The 16,854-nt window shown below is 41.4% G+C and overlaps 2 protein-coding genes across 4 annotated transcripts in view; both read left to right on the top strand.

Annotated features, from left to right (window-relative positions):
• The first annotated feature begins 433 nt into the window (after positions 1 to 433).
• RIPPLY2 (ripply transcriptional repressor 2) lies at positions 434 to 2,497 on the top strand. 2 transcript variants are annotated; one of them, XM_419859.7, is made up of 3 exons: positions 434 to 619; positions 700 to 764; positions 2,210 to 2,497. In XM_419859.7, exons 1-3 carry the CDS (start codon positions 455 to 457, stop codon positions 2,373 to 2,375), a joined length of 396 nt encoding a protein of 131 aa, XP_419859.2. In that variant the 5' UTR covers positions 434 to 454; the 3' UTR covers positions 2,376 to 2,497. The 2 variants fall into 2 exon arrangements, with proteins under 2 accessions (XP_419859.2, XP_025005096.1); XM_025149328.3 differs by having other exon boundaries at positions 2,036 to 2,497.
• A 437-nt stretch (positions 2,498 to 2,934) lies between these two features.
• CYB5R4 (cytochrome b5 reductase 4) overlaps positions 2,935 to 16,854 on the top strand; it is a 28,112-nt gene continuing 14,192 nt past the window's right edge. Inside the window, exons 1-7 of one of the 2 annotated variants that reach the window (XM_040697952.2) lie at positions 2,935 to 3,057; positions 3,259 to 3,528; positions 3,854 to 4,007; positions 6,140 to 6,240; positions 7,589 to 7,673; positions 11,226 to 11,267; positions 15,994 to 16,048. In XM_040697952.2, the coding sequence (XP_040553886.1) occupies positions 3,511 to 3,528; positions 3,854 to 4,007; positions 6,140 to 6,240; positions 7,589 to 7,673; positions 11,226 to 11,267; positions 15,994 to 16,048 (455 nt within the window). In that variant the 5' untranslated portion in view covers positions 2,935 to 3,057; positions 3,259 to 3,510. The remainder of the gene's footprint in view (positions 3,058 to 3,258; positions 3,529 to 3,853; positions 4,008 to 6,139; positions 6,241 to 7,588; positions 7,674 to 11,225; positions 11,268 to 15,993; positions 16,049 to 16,854) is intronic. The other variant, XM_001233870.7, reaches the window with a different exon arrangement.

Below are 16,854 nucleotides of genomic sequence, written 5' to 3'. Positions count from 1 at the left end.
AGACTATGTCAGGGATGTGTCAGGGAAATAAGGACCCCTGCCAGTGCCACCGTCTCCACCACTTCGGGGCGGAATTCCCCGCTCCGCGTCCGAGCTCCGTACGCAGGCGCCGCCTGGGGACCTACAGAAGGGTCTCGACAGCAAGAGTCCGCTCCTGCGGAATAGCTGCCGGGGCTGCCCGGTGCCCCCCACCCCGCCCGGTGCCACCATCCCTCTGCCGGCCATGTGTCCGCTGCGGAGCGCTTCGCACCGAGCCTCCGCGTCTCCTCTCTTGGGGCCATTTGTGCCGTGCACGCGTCCGCGCTCCGTGTTGACACAGCGGCGCATTCCCGCGGAGCCTTTTTGTTGACGGCGCTGGCAAATGAGCCGGGGAGGTGGGTTCCGCCGCCGCCGGCACTGCGGGGTATAAAAGCCACAGGGCCCGAGGTGCGATGAGGTATGGTTGTGGTGTAGCATGGAGGTTGGAGGGCTGCGCTGTGGCTGCCCGCTCTCAGTGGCGCTGCCCCCGCGGAGCTGCGCCCGCGTCTCTCACGGCTCCGCGCCCTTCGCCTCTCCCTCTTCTTCCTCGCCCCGCGGCTCCGCGCCCTTTTGGAGGCCGTGGGCGCCCGGCCCCGCCGCGGTGAGTGGGGCGGTGTGGGGTGGCGGGGCTGCGGGCTGCGCCCTGGACGCGGGGTGACCTCTGCTCTCTCTCGTCCCCAGGCGCGCAGCCCCCGCGGGCTGGCGGAGGCCTCCGGAAAGCTGGCGCAGTACGCGCACCCCGTGAGGTAAGTGGGGAGGTGGACTTGGACTGCTCGCGCATTGACTTCTTATTTATTAATTGTGGTGGCAGCAGGGTTGGCTGAAGCAGCTCGGGGCTCGCTGCCGTGCCCAGGGTTAAAGCAGGGAGCAGAGGGACAGTCCCTGAGGTGACCTCCCAGTGCAGCGCAGTTATGGATGCGAGTGGCAGGAGCAGGGTGTGAGTGCTGCCAGCTTGTGTAACCACTGCTGGAATTAATGGTGAGGGCAGCGATGCTATCTGCATTGTCAGATCTGAGAGAGAAATGAAACAGCTCCTGTTGAATCTGTGGGAAAATCTGTATTTGGAAGCGCTAGCTGCAAGGAGCCGAATCTTATTGCACAAGGTGTTCTTCCAGGTAAGATGCAGCTTTCTCCCCATCCTAGGGGATGAAATCCCTAGGCTCTGCTCTGACAAATGCAGGTCAAACAATGTAAGCCATTGCACTGGCTCAGCGCCCTGATGCTGTGCCCATGCATGAGTGAATGCTGCAGGGAGCACTGGGAATGAGATGTTACAGAGCAAGTGTGCTTTGTGCTGCAAAGGAGGCAGCGTTCGATTAAACCATTGCCTAGAAAGCATTTTTGCACTTGCTAGAAAACCCTCTAATTCTGTTCCTTAATGCAATTCTATTATGAGCAGTCTGTAGTAAGCACTTAATTTGCATTGTGCTAGTCTCTTAGCGCCTGGGATTTCCATTGTTTCTTGAAGCTACTTCCAAATGGTAAGCAAGAGGATGTTAGTTGAAAAGGAGCAGAAACAGATCTATATGCTATGTATATTGCAATAAGATCACTAGCTGATAGCTCTTGCTACGCCATATTGTCAGCAATTTTCATCCTGATTCCTAGATACAACACAGACTACTTTGAAATCTAGACCGAGGTAGCATCTTCTGTAAGAAGTCAGTGGAGGGTTCTGTTTAGAAAGACAAAACTTTGGTGGAATATCAAAGCCTGATCCTTTGAGGCTGTCATCATTCCTTTCACCTTGAGACTTGTCTCAGACCATAGTAACATCACCCAAAATCTACCCATCTGTAATAAATCTACTGATTTAACCCAGGTACTCTGAGAATGCTGTCTCACACCCACTGTATCCCCAAGGAACTGTTTCACTTAGAGCAGTGTTGTTTGGGTTAGGTCCAAAGGAATACTGATAATGGGGTACCAAAGTGATAAGCTTCAGGCATGGATCCTGGACTTTAGAGCAGTTTTGCTGCAGTACTGAATGTAAAGCACTCTTTTTTTCTCTCTTCAGGTGGAAATACAGAATCCAGAGAATATATTTTTACTTGAATGTGGAGATTAGTTTAGTTATTAGCCATGTGAGGGGAATGCTGTAGGAAGCCTGTCTAACAGAACATCACTGTTCCTTAACTGTCAGCCTTCATGTGCAATAACAAGAAGGAAACTTACTCTATGCTTGTTTCAGACTATTTTGGCCCAAATCAAGGTGCTATGATTACCTGTATCAGGAAGCTGAAGCACTTCTGAAAAACTTTCCCGTTCAAGCTACGATTTCCTTTTATGAAGACTCAGACAGTGAAGAGGATGAAGGTGAACTGGAGCAAAATTCAAGAACAGAATCACCTTGCTGATAGCAAGAAAGGCCAATCGAGCTTCTATTAAGCTTAATATATATAAAAAATGTATTATAGTATTTTTAAAGATGATTTATATGTACATAAGTTATTCTTAATAAAACTGGGATGTTCAGTAATTTTGTCTGAGCCTTTGTTCTAGTCCTGTCTTGCTTCTGGGCAGGGAAAGTATTGATGAGTAATATATTTATTTATTTTTGTTTGAGGTCCTATGTTTTGTAGACTGTAAACATCAGTTTTAGGAGCAGCCCCCTGTATTGGGCTTACGTGGCAAGGCAGTAGGGGGCTTCAGGGGAGCACTCTGTGTGCAGAGCTCCACTGCTCTGAAGGGGACCTGCCACAGCTCAGCCCTGAGCGACGCTGGGAAAGGGAAGTGGGACATGTGAGAACAGCCCTGCAGCCACCAAAGTGAGGGCAGGAGGAGCTCCAGGCCTGGCTGTACAACTACAGCCCGCGGGAACGCCGTGCACGATCAGCTGAGGAAGGCGGGCACTCTGTGGGAGGGACCCGCCGTCGTGACGCGCCGAGCCCGCCCATCGGGCCGCGCCTGCGCGCTGTGCCGGAGCGCTCCGCCCGCCCGCCGGGTGCAGGCCGGGCCGGTAGGATGTTGAACGTGCCGCCGCAGGCCTTCCCCGCGCCCGGCTCCCAGCAACGGGTGGCCGCGGGCGGCCGCACCAAGGTAGGGCCCGCGCAGCCTCTTCGGGGTCGGGGCTCTCTTGCAGCCGGGACGGCCCCGTGGGGCTGGCGGCAGTACGCGGCCGGCCGAGTTCGGGGCTGGGCCGGAGCTGCGTCGTTACCGTATAACCGTACTTCTCCTTTTAGTGGGGCTCACAACGCTTCTCGTGCGGCCTTTCCGCATCGTCTCGATTTCTTTCCGCAGCCTTTACAGCTGTGCGCAACTTTAGTTTGCGTTTGGAGTGCCCGTCCTCGGAGTGTATTTGTGGGCCTCGCTTGAGGAGCGAGCTCAGTCGGTTTGGGACCCGAACTACCAGAGTGAAGCAACACCCGCTGACTTGTGTTTGTGTGCCCTTCCATCTCCGCGTTTCTGCTCTGTCTGCAGTGTTCAGAGACCACGGTTCTCTCACTCTGTTCTCCGCTGTCAGTGTTTGGATAAAGGGGCTCCCAATCCATCATGCCGTTGGAAAGGAAGGTGCTGGAAATTTGTGAGACCTTGTTCTGCCCTTACCCTGTAAGCCAATAGGTCACGCCCCCGGCTTTCCCTTGGTGAGACCTGCTGTTGCCATGGAATTTGCAAACAGTCTTTATGATAAATGTTTGAGAATCTTTTTGGCTGGCTTACAAAATAGGAAGCTTCCTTAAGCAGCTTTGCTGCTGGGTAGGGTTCCCAAATGATCACGAAGAATATGGTTTTTTCCTTGTTTTGCCCCAGTCCTCCTTGGGAGCTTAGGAAAACATTTTGAATGGCTTTTTCTCCCTTAAAGTTTAATAATGTTTGTACATTTGTTATTTTCCAGGTTCCTTTAAAACCAGGAAGGAGTCTCATGGATTGGATTCGATTAACTAAAAGTGGAAAGGACCTGACTGGTTTGAAAGGGAGACTGATTGAAGTGACCGAAGACGAGCTTGCTAAGCACAACAAGAAGGAAGACTGCTGGATATGTATAAGAGGTTGGTTACTGCCATGTTGCTTCTTCATTTTTTGTCTAGCCTCTGTTCTGTACTTGAAATGTAACAAAGCAACAAACTACCACCACCAAAAATCCTCACCCCATAACAATGTAGTGTGTCGTCTGTGTTTAGACCAGGTGTAACGTAGGCGTAGTAGGACACAACTTTGTCCAAGTTGGCAATTTCATGTAACATTGCCTGAGAAGAGTTTGAAAGCAAAGAACAGCAGTCTTTAAAGCTGATGTACCTAACGCTTATGTGAAAATAGCAAAACATAAGAATGAACATAAGAATGTGGTTGACTCTTCTGACAACATCTTAGCAAGAATAAGACATGAAAAATGCTGACATGTACTTAGAGTGTGTATCATTCTTAGCAGCTAAAGATTTTCACTACATTCTCCAGATGCTTTAAAGATGCTGGAGTCATAAAATTATGTAAAGATGTTATTTAGATTCTGTAGGATGGTCTCTGGGAAATGCATGTATGTAAGGCTATGTACCACTTCATACAACTTAGAAAGGTGAATGGTAATTGCTGTGGTAATTATGTATTGTAAGATGGCAGGTACGAAAGGTATATTAATATTGCTTTGAATTTGTTATGAGATATTCTGCTTCATGGATGTGCTGTTAAGAAGATCAGAGTGGCCAACATGTCCTGTATAGCAAAAGAGTGCTTTGTTTAATGGTAACTTAAGGAATTTAACATAATGTTATCCATAAATTCCAGCAAAATTAAGAAGTTCTGGACAAGAATGACTGTTTCTGTTGGGTCAAAAAGGAGAATGAGAGTGAGCTTTTTGAGCAACATAGTAGGATTGTTAATGCTCTGTGTAATTGTTAATTCCCCGTGGAAGGGAATCAGGAACTAACTTTTCAAAAGCCGGTAGGATGATCATCAAACAGAGTTGCCACATAGGGCACAAGTATTTAAAATGGGATGGCAGGGGGTTAAAGAACAGCACGTCAGGTGGAAATCAGAACATTTTGTTGACATTCAGGAGTTCTGAACTGTTCAGACTTTCCCTCGTGCCTTTCCTTATGTGCAGTAACCAATTCTGTACACAAGATGGTGTAGTGGTTACATCCCTCAGAACATCAAGTCCACAAAGTGTGCAAAAAACCTTTCTGGTTTGGGGGATTGTTCTTACCAATTGGGTTTGATTACCCCTGGGACTGTCCCAGGGATGCGTCTCTCCTCACCTAATGCTGAATGCCTCCCTTTCTGGAGTAATGTATGCTTTTTAAAAGGACACAATGCTTTTAACAGGCACAATTCCACTTCAGTAGCTTCTTGTTTAGACAGTATTTAATATTTTGAAATATTTTGCTAGGTAGACCTGCAGTAGTCCTGTAAGAAGAAACATCTGTGATTAAATCTATTTATAGCTGCGTTCTTCAAGCTCTGTTTGCATTTTAGTAATTGGTCTTCATAATTCCAGACCTACAAAGCATTTTTTTTTCAATCTCACTAGAAATACGGAGTAGTGCTTGTGTAAAATGAGTGCTGAAGCCTTTTATTAAGACAAATTTGTCATCAGTGTTGTCAGCCTCGGATGAGCTCAGAGTGCATTCGGGTTTTTTGTATTGCTGAATCTACAGAGGGAATGTTTTGTTGCTGATGGTGGAATTTATTTATTTATTTATTATTTTTGGAAGACAGTTTCTTCCCACAGTCATTTTATTTCATAGGTGATGAATGACAGAGAAACAACTTTGACAGTACTTAAACAGTGACTTAATTCAAAGGGATAACAAAAACAATTCCCTGCACTAACTGACTCAATTCTGTGTCCCTGTTTAACTGGCCTCTGGCTCTCATACACATTAACTAGACTATGACACCTTCATTTTCAGGTGTTTATTTTGTTAGAATCTTAAACCTGCAGGGTTTTTCCAGATGTCAGCCCTGCAGTACCACAAAACTTACCCATCTGAACAACTCCGTGTGATATGTTTTGGGTTCCATATGGTTGTGTGACTTGTTTCTGATCTGGAAAATCATATTGCTTGCTATTACACTGTGTAATAGATACTAATCTTTCCACTGTTTCTGGAGATAGCTGAATAGTTGCAGTGATTGTAAAAAAAAATGTTACTCACATGATCTTACATTCCATTTTCTGCAGGACTCGTATATAATGTCACACCTTACATGGAATATCATCCCGGTGGTGAGGATGAACTAATGAAAGCAGCTGGAGCTGATGGTACAGATCTTTTTGACCAGGTGAGAACAACTGGCAGTGAATGGCACTTCCTCACTAAAAGGTATTTTGGTAAAAATAAAGAAATAAACATTGCATGTTTTTCTGATTATTTTAGGTCATCCCAGTGGAAATGATTTAAACCATTTAAGGTCTAAACGAAGGCAGTGGTTTACTGTTCAGAATTGCACTGCTGTGCTGAAAGAGAAACGCCATTTAAATTTTGCATCAAAAATCAATAACGAAAGTGTTCTATTATGTTGAGGTTTTGCTTCAATTTGACCATTTCAACAAATTGATTGGTTTTTAGCAGAAATAGCAATTAAACTTCAGATTTCTACCTCCTCAATAAATTACTGTACTGACTAATTGCTGTTGGTTAAAAACCATTTTCTTCTCAGAGAACGTTCATTTTTTGACATATAATCGTAGTGTTTTCCCATCAATTAACTTGGTTACTGCATTATCAGTGAACCAAATACTAAGGGAAAGGTTCTGGGGCTGCTATTAACTCATTGTGAACAAACCAGAAGGTGACAGCTGGTCTCTTCTTTGTTCACCATTTCTTTAAGGCTGAAAAGAAAGTCTGCAGTCTTCCTATAAGACCCGATTTTGTAGGAGGTGATTCACTGGGTTGGTCATTTTGAAAGCAGACATTCTTCCCATCTCCTTGGCTCATAGGGTTTTCCTGGGAAACTGGGGAAGAGCAGAAAGGGAACTTCCTCTGTTTCTGAAAGAATTCTGTCATTTTTGTACAGTTCTTACATCACAGTATGTTACTTCTTAACTTTCCTATGGAAGTTCTACAGTTCTGGTCTGTAAACTACTGCTCTTTCATCACTCTATTTGATTTTCTAAAATAGATTATTTCCCAATAATTCAATGATTGTCAGACAGAAACAGACAGAAATGCTCCAGCTTCATAGGAGATGTTGATGTGTCTAAACTACTGTGCTCTATGTTTTGTTTCCCTCATCAGTCCCTTTCCCCATATTCGTATCTAAACAAGATTAATTTCCTTTGTGGTAAGAACAAATTCTATTATGTTGTAAACATCATAAAAACACTGTTCTGAAACTTTTTCTGTCATTAAAGGTTGTGATGTTCAGGTACTGCAAAACATAAAACAGATAGATTAAGCTACTGTCACATACTCAGGCTCTTTTTTTGTGTGTTTAAATATCTACTGTCTGTGAAAGAAGTAAAAGTACGTACTGAAAAATGTGAACAATTGGTGTCTGGGTTAAAAACAAAACACTGAGAAATGAATTAAATTAGCTGTTATGCAACAATGGTGTTTGTATCTTAGCGCACAGAGCAACAACACTGTAAAAATTACAAAAGTTGTGAAAACCAATGTTGTTAATACAGGTTCATCGTTGGGTCAATTACGAATCGATGCTGAAGGAATGTCTTGTTGGGAGAATGGCTTTCAAGCCTATTGCTGCTCCAAAAGGTGAGGGCTTTTAGAATGAAATAATTTCTGATAATGCTTTATTCCAAAATTGTCTGGAAGTTGCAAGAAATCATCATGTTTACAAGGAGTGTCTGTATTTTGATACAGAGGTGAAGGCCGTTGCATATACGTAGTCTTTTGGTAGTATATACCTGAAAAAGAAACTGTTTTACAAGTGAAGACATTTATAAATAACATTCTGCTCTTTTTTTCCCCTTTGCTGTAAATCATCAGAAAAGGGTTATGTTTGTAGAAATAGGTACATATTTTTTTCCCAAGGATTGCTCCTTCTTCAGGTCCCAGCAGGCACGCTGTCCTGAACAGCCCTCCGGTGTGATTTAGAGCATCATAAAATAACTCAGTTTTCTCACTTTGATGATCTCAGCCCCAGACATAGGTCTTAAAAGTTGTATTTGAAATGAGATCTGTGAACACGGTTTATGGACAGTTATTGTTTTTAGAAAACTCCTTACTGGGCCTGCTGAAGTTTGGATTTATTTGGAGAAAATGTTGCTGATTCAGCGGGCTCATCAGAGCCAGGACAGCGAGAGAAAGTAGCATATTGTCTTAAAATGCTGGCAGTGGTTTCTAAAGACTTTCTCTTCAGTATTTGTTTTGGTTTGCAGGCCACAGTGAAAAACGCCAGCGTCTTGCAACCAGATACTATTACTGAATAGTGACCCTTAGCAAAACTGCTGTGAAAGCATGACAGAATTAACATTTGCAACTATTTTTCTCACTTTCTGTGGTATCCTGTAGGTCACAACTTCAGGCAGCTCTTGCAGCTCTTCAGCTTCTGACAAAGGAAAATGGCATACTTGCTTAGCACTTACATCATTTTGTTGTTAAGTTGAATTTGTTCAGTACACAAAGGGAGATAGGATTTTACATCTCTATGTTGTTAGGTAGCTAATTTCAAGTTTTTAAGCTGAGTGCTGCAATGCAAGGAGATACCTTGACAGCATAACTGCTTCATGGAGTTGAGTTGTTATGGATGTTACTGCCACTTTGTCATTTGAGTCACAAACATAAAGAAGTAAACCTGACTTTTACTGATTTCATTATTGTAACTTTTCTGCAACAGGGGGAATTCTCATGGCAGTAAATCAGTGAAAAAAAACAAACATATCTTTGCTCCTGACAGCTGTGGTTGTCCGTTTTCTGGTGTTTATTTTTTCTCTGCTTTCTTCTGCTCTTATCTGTTTTGCTCTAATAAAACTCGCAGGGGGAAGTTTACAAGCTGTGTGAAAGTGGTTTGGTTGCCTGTGCCTCTTTTGGCCATTTCAGGTTTGAAAATTATTTAATTAATTAAAGAAGTCAATTAGGCCATGTTTAGTGAAATTCTTTGTATCAAAATTCTCAGAGTTTCCTGTGGTTCGTATTGGGTTATATATCCTTTGCTTTTGAATGGTGAGTTATCAAGCTTGTGATTGACCAGCTTCACTATCAGGCAGCAATACTTCTTGTCTTTTCTCCTTCCAGAAGACTGCCTTTGACAAAGTTTGGACCTGGAAAAAAAAAAAAAAAAGAAAAAGAAGAATAAAATACAGATTTAGTATGAACATTATAGAGAAGGGACTTTGAATTCCACTATTAATTGCTTTCTTTTCATGGCACAGTGTTTTTGGCAGTGGGGCGAGCATTGGTATATGATGTTATGTATACTCAATACTGAGTAGTGACTCAGTAGTGTGCCGTGTAGGTTTGTTGGGGCACTACTGGTAGATTTGTGATCTTCAGTTTTGTTTCCTGTGTTCTGGAGTACTTTAGAAGATAGAATGGTTATTTATTCACTGAACTTAGAAGGACAGTAAAGCTTGTCCTTGCGTGCTTTCTAAGAAGAGTCCTTTGAAGGTGCTGGTGATAGTCTTGCCAACTTGTCTTCTGGGATTGCTGTTTAATAGGTAGGGTAGTGACTAGCAAGAGATTCTGAAGTATCCCTTCTGTAGTGTTACAGTGCAGTAGCTACAGTAGTACTCAGGCATGTAAAAGATTATTTCAGAATCTCCTTTTTCCTGCAATCTTCTCAACAAACCTCTATAGCATTAAGCTTTTTTGCCACTGTTTTGCTTGATTTGCTTTCAAGATACTTGACTGTGACATCTGTTCTAATTGTGTGCTTTGTTGGCTGTACCTGTTATTATTGATGATGTTTCTCATAGACACATCAGTGTGTTACCACTAAGGTTATGTACAGACATAACCTGGGAGTTGGAATGCATGCACTTATTTGTATTCTGTCACTGATATTATACTGAAAGAGTTGCAGCCTGATCCAAGAGTGAGGAAGGGTCATGTCTTGAAAATGCTTCTAGACAAGTGTCCTTGAATTTGCAGTGCCATTTTCAATGCTGTGTGTTAAAGTGTAGTAAGAAGAGAGTATATATTTGAACTGAAACAATTACCTTTTAATGACAAATGAAACTTTGTGACTGACTTGCCTATCCTAGCAGATAGCTTGAGGTAGTGTATAAAAGAATATACAGAGAAACACAATCTGAAACAAAAGCTTGGGAGGAACTGTGCCATTCATCCTGTGCAGTGTTTTCACCTCAGTGTGGAAGTCTCTGATGAGGGCAATTCTTGTTCAGCTTTGAAGTCCTTTTACAATACTGTGTGCTTGGTGGATTGCTCCAGAAGCCTTTCTTTCATTGCTATCACGCTGGCATTCTTCCTCTATTCCTGACTACTGTGATGGAGAGAGCAAAGGGAGGGGATTCAGAAGCCCATAATAAGGGGAGAAATGTTCATCTTTTTGCTTTCATGAAAGGGAGCAAGAAGAACAAAGTGAATTCTCCTGCTTCCCCCTGACCTGTCTCTTAATAAAGTTGAATGCAGAAGGGGTCCCTGCACCAGTACATTTTGTGATATGTATAAAAGGTGGAAGGGATTTGAGTACTTCCAGAGGACTAGAAGAAAGGTATGTAGTCACAGACCAAGAGGTGCTATGACTTTGTCCTTAAGTTGAGCGCTATGTACATGAATTGACGCTCTGCATTCATCTACTCAGGGTTTTCTTTTTCTACTTGTTTTGTTTTGTTGAGTTAGTTGCAGCATGCTGGAGACTTAATGAAAAGTTCAGATGAAAACTTGTCAAATAAAACTACCTGAGAGAAGAAACTTAAAGGAAGGTTTTCTTTTTCCTGTGTTTCTGCCAGGCAGTTTTGGTAGTGATAGGTCAGATTTGGTGTTTAGTCCATGTTGCCTTCAAACAGTGTCTTTCCAACTCTGACAGACTTAGCTTCTTGGCTAGGAAGCTTACTGTTACACAAGGAAATCTGTGCTGTTTGCTTTTAAGAGTCAGATAATGTCTCATTTCCTACCCTTTAGTGCTGTGCAACTTCTTGCATTTTGTATTATAGGTTTTTTATTATTGTTATAAGACAATCTTTTGGAATAGTATCAGTGCACCAGAAGCATCCTGGTCAATCTGTTATTGGTGTGGAAGTTTTATTTGGAGAGCTTTACTTTGGCTCATTTCTTTAATATGATGTATGCAAGTACTGTACTGCAAGCTCTCACTGTCATGTTTGTTTTTCTTAATGCTTGTAGACATTTCTTCTACCCTGCCTGAAGAGAAAAAACAGCTTAATGGTAAGTATTCTTCTGGAGCAAGGTGGGAAGTGAATCTTAAACTTACCTGAATATTTTTTTTAATGCACAGTACTTATCCAGCTTCTGGCTTTACATTTTAATCTGATTTTGAGGCAGTAGTGATCTTGGGGAAGTCCAAAAGGCAAAATCCTAATCAGGTGTTGCAGATTCAGTGATTTAAAGCATTAAAAAACGGCAGCACAGTAGTGCAGAAAAAGCAAGTATGAGATGGACAGGCTTTCTACTAGAGAAGGTAAATCAGAAATAAAAATGTGCTATTGAAATCTGCCACTACAGAAGTGCCAGGCTTTTTGATCCTTCTCTGTGTCAGAAAAGCTAGGTGGCCGTAGGAATCGAATTAGAGATGGGACAAGAAGTTGGATAATGCATAGAATGAAGCTGATCATTGGAAAACGAGTTGAAATAGAAGTCTATTAGTTGAGGTGTAACCATGTGAATAACTAGGATGTTAATTGATGTGCTCTAAGAGGAGCAAATACTCTGTTCTGTGATACAGGAAATTGACATTAGTCCTTGCAGAAATAGGGAGGCATTCAAGCTTTGCATAAGCCCCTGGGCTGTTAATTCATGTTCTCTAAAAGGAGCAAATATTTCTGTCTTGTGAAATACGAGGTTGATGGTAGTCCTTGAAGGGATAGGGAAGTAGTCAAGCTTTGTACAAGCCTTCACTGAGCCCTCCTCGTGTAACAGGAGTAGCTTTGATTGCAAGTGTACAAGAACTACATATTTGATTTTGGTCTTTTTAAGAACAGTTACAGTGATTAGTCATCTTAGTATACGAAGGCTTCCTAAAAGAATATGATTTATGAAGTCCAATGAAATGAAGTGAGCTGGGGGTTTGCTGGTGAAGGAAGTAAGATGAACACACCTGTGAAGGGAAATAATGCAGTCAGCTGGAGGCTGACTTTTAAGCATGAAAGGATACAAACTGAAACCTTACTTTCTTCTGTTCTTATCGTCTTTCTTGCTGTCTTGTGTTCTGTGAACGTTGTATCTCATACTTGATTTCTAAAAGGCAGTTTACCTTGCGGTGTGCATTAGCATTGAAGTGTACAAAAATACCTTTGAGTTCAACATATATCATATAAAAGTAAAAAAAACTGATTTTTTTTTTGTTCCTGTTCTCCTATGTATTCTTTTACTATGTTAAGCTGAACTTTGTGACAGTTTTCGCTGCCTGTCTTCATCAACAAACATATTGGAACATATTCATCTTGCTTTGAAAGGTGGGAAGAACTGGAACACAAACTCAACTTTTTTATATTAGAATTATATCACTAGGCAGCAGTTTTTATTCATTAAATACACCACAAGTATTTTGATTCAAGTTGTAAGTTAAACATACCATCTATTTTGGTGTACATCTCTTCTTGGTTAAGAAGGTTCATGAAATAACTTTTCTAGTCTAGAATATGTTACTGCTCAGGAGTCAGGTAATAATTCTGATTGTGGTTTCCAGTGAAACTGCCAAAATGCTGATGCTTGTTTCTTGTATTCAGTTTACCTGTTTGGTATGGCTTCTTTTGAAACAGGAATGATTTCTGTGCTGACTTTAACTGCTGTGGACATACTTAGTTTACCTCTTAAGACATTTTTCTTATTCAGTTGTTCTCTTGCTTTGTAGCTCTTGGAAATTTAAGTCAAAATGAGTGTAGAAATAAGCAGCACCGTCTGAAAGTTAGAAAGAGGAGGCTCTTTTGTTTTCTTATCTAGGAAGTTGTTGGTATGGTGAAGACATTTTGTTGTATTCATCCAAAGTGTATAAATAATAATTGTATTGTGTAGTGTGCTCATATCTATTAACTTAAATGTATCCTTGCTTTTTGTGAAAATCAGCTGCCTATAGTGTAAGAGAAAGCTGAAGTTTCCAGGATACGTTGCTCATTTTATGTCTTAAAGGCAGATATGTTCCTGGACATCTCTTCAAGTTTGAGTTTCAAACCAAAGACGTAAAAATTTTAACACCCTGTTATTTCCAAAGCATACTTAAAAACTTTGTATTTGTTTGAAAGCAACTAAGTATCAAAGATGTACTTCAATAATGAGCTTTCCAACCTTGCCCATTCAAGCTAAACTGAATTTCTTATTTACCCAAACTATTAAGATGAATAACTCTGTAATATTAAAAGTAAAATGAATTACTTCGGCAGTTCCACCATCTGAAAACAAGTTGGTGTTTGAATAAAAGCACATCAGAAATTAAAAATACATATGGCATGGAAAAGAGTGATGGGAGGAGAGTTTGAGTTAGGGCTTCGAGTACAGAAAACTAAATCCTGTGGTTCAACCAGCTGGGATTCTTTAGTGTAAGTAATGTATGCATTCCTATTTTTCTTAGTAATAATTGGAGTTTATAAATATGGATTGAGCTTGTTCTGGGCCTTCAGAGAACAAAGGAAATAACAGATACAGAAAGTTTTCACAGAATCTTAAAATAATTTAGGTTGGAACAAACATCTGGAGCTTGTTTTGTCCAGTCCCCTGCTTGTTTCAGGATGAGCTTGGATGTTAGATCAAACTGCTATGAGCAACACTGCCATCATAGAAAGAAAAGAGTTGTTGGTGGTGTTTGTATGTGCTTGTTTGTTTTTATTAATATGAGGAGATTTTTTCCTCTGTGCTATTGTCTATTGCCTTCAGCTGTTCCACTCTGAGAAGAGTTCTGCTGTCTTTTCCACACTTCCTTCCTCCCCAGCCCCTTTTTTGTTTGGTAGTTGAAGGTTGCATTGAAACTTCCCCGGAGTCATTTCTTCTGCAGATGGAGCAGGCCCAGTTCCCCCAGCCTCCTTTCAAGCATTCTTTGCTTCAGCTGCTGATCGACTTGGTGGCCCTTTACTGGACTTGCTCACATCAGTGTTTGCCCTGCACTTGAGAGCCAACACAGAGCACAGTACTGCAGATGTAGTCATACAAATGCTAAATAGAGGGGAAGAACTGCTTTCCTCAGGCTGATAAGCTATGTGTTTGCTCAGGTTGCATTTGGCTTTTGTCACCACAGTGTTGTAATGTAGTATGTGCCCTATCTTGTCCAGGTTTGTTTACTGTGTCCCAAAGAAATTTTCTGCAAAGCTGCTTTCTATCCAGGCAGGCTCCCCAGCCTGTTTTGTTATAAAATTATGCATTTACTTTTGAGTTTCATGCAGTTTTTGTCAGCCTATTTCTTTAGCCTGTTGGTTCCCTCTGAACGGTATCCATAACTTTTAATGTTTCAGCTGCTTCCCCTTATTTGTTACTGTCTGCAGCAGGAATGCCAGCTGTAATTAGCCAGCAGTTGTACTTTGTAGTGTTGATCACACCTTTTGCACCTGGCAGTCCTGCTAATTTTCTGTCCAGATTTTAATTTGTCAGACTCATCTCTCTGGTGTGGCTATAAGGATAACACAAGAGACTATCAATCAGCGGTCTTGCTATCTCATCTCCCATGAGATTTTGCCAACCAGTTCCCTGAACAAGCTGAAGTTGTAGTTCTGCTCACCACCTTGCTTGTTTCTCTTAATAACTTAAACTCCTTCATTTCATAGCTGCCAACAGCCTTTGGGTTCAATACCAGTTCTTCTTTATGACCATCATGCACAGCAGAGCACTAACCTTAATTGATTCATTCATCACCTGAATAATTTACTTTTTTTTATTGCAGTGTGAATTATTTTCAAATAACATTTTGCAGTACTTTGGAGTAATTAACAAAACTTAGTTTGGTAGAATGTTCTTATTCTGGCAGTTGTATATTTCTGTTGCCTCACAGAAACAAATAGTGTGTATGATCACAAATTTCTCTTATCCACAGAGGGCAGCCCAAGCAAACATTATATGTCTCTGTTACAATTTAACACCAGTAAGTCCCATTCCTCATATGGATGATCTGTAGTTTTGGCACGTTGGTTTAGACCACAATGGTGCTCTTCGTTTTATTTATTTTTTACATAGTGAAGTCATGTATTTCCCGCATTTAAACTTCTATTCTAACTACCGAACTGAATTGGCATGTAGAAGATAATTAGCATGCGGATTCTCACCAACATAAGTCGCCGTTGTATGTGCATCCATTTCTAGTTTGCAAGGTTTGTCTTTGAATGGACTAAGAATCCTTTTCACTTGTCCAGCATTTACCAGCTGTTAGCTTAGACCTCTGCCTAACCATTGTCTGGTGAAATTGCTGCTATTCATGCAGTGGTACAAACTGTATTATATCTCAGTCAGTGCAGCTTTTTCCATCATGCTTCTACGCAGCTTCCTTCTACTGAAATTGAGAAAGGATTGCAATTGCTTTGATCTGTTATCTCTGTTCAATATTTTCCAAATTCCTAGCAAAACACAAAGTAGAGAGATGTTGGCTGAAATCAGAGCTGAACAAATAGTTCCATTGAATTCATCAAGATGTTTTATCCCCGCTTCACTGTCACAAAGTTTGAAAGGACAGGTTAATACCTGATGAAACAGAGCAGCTTACACATACCAGGAAACTCACATGCAAGGGTTCTGTGGGATATGGAACTCTTAATTCTGAAACAGAGCTTCATGTTCTAGGAGCCTTCTCTCCTAGAGTAAATGCTGAATGAAACCAAAATAAAGTACATGTGGAAAGAAAACCACCATATGTTGGGAAGGGATATTTAGCATATAAAATTGGAAAAAAAAGTCTTACTGTGGTTTCTATTAAATGAGCATCACAGCACATGTTTTAACAAAACTCTGCCTTTTGTAGGTATGCTCTCTGAGAGGGAAGTATTGGGTGCTTCTGCTAGAGATACAACTCCAAGGTAAACTTTTGGTTTTCATTCTGTTGAATGTTCTATTTAATAACTCTGTGCAATACTTAGTAAATACAGGCAACTTTTTCTATATTTAGATCTCGATGTTTCAACTGAATGAGTATCTCATTACCATCACTTATATAGGAAAGCTGAGGTTCAGATTTAAACAGCTTGCCAAAGGTCTTATTGACCTTACAGGCAAAAGATGAAGCATATTTCTGGGCTTGGTCTGTTGGCTTCTAACAATTTTGCTGCCCTGCATTACATACAATTGTATGGTTTATTTTTAGTGGCTCCTCAGCCTTTTACTTCTTGAGAGAACTCCTGGGAAGTAATTCCGAGTGGGCTATCTTTTTTACTTGACTTATTTGTTGGTAATAATTGGCATACCTTGGAGAGCTACCTCATTTCAGCCTGGAATGTTTTAAGATGTGATAGAGCTATTCAGGTTTCTGCAGTTTGAAAATGTAGAACAAAGCAGACCTTAAAAACACAGTGAAATACCTGCTGTTGTCACTGAGGTATCTTTCTTCTCCACGATTCCTTGAATCTCTGAGGTTTATTTTCTGATTTTTGGATAATGTGACTACATAAACTTTGAGCTAGTTATGTGCAGCCATGTTCATAAGCCCCATTTTGCAGGTGGAACATGGCTTATCTTCTGAGGTTGTTCCCTAGTCCTTGCTTCCTTTTTCCTCATGTATGTCTGGCATGTCCAGGTGTCTGATGGGAAGGTGCTGGCTACCGGGAGTGTGTCTTGGAGGGGGCATCCCTTCTTTCTTCTCCAAGAGTTCAAACACTAAACAGAAGTG

This window comes from Gallus gallus, chromosome 3, assembly GCF_016699485.2.
Source record: "Gallus gallus isolate bGalGal1 chromosome 3, bGalGal1.mat.broiler.GRCg7b, whole genome shotgun sequence".
NCBI classification, from domain to species: Eukaryota; Metazoa; Chordata; class Aves; order Galliformes; family Phasianidae; genus Gallus; species Gallus gallus.
Note: the sequence above shows the minus strand (reverse complement) of the source record. Positions and strands in the feature narration are given on the sequence as shown.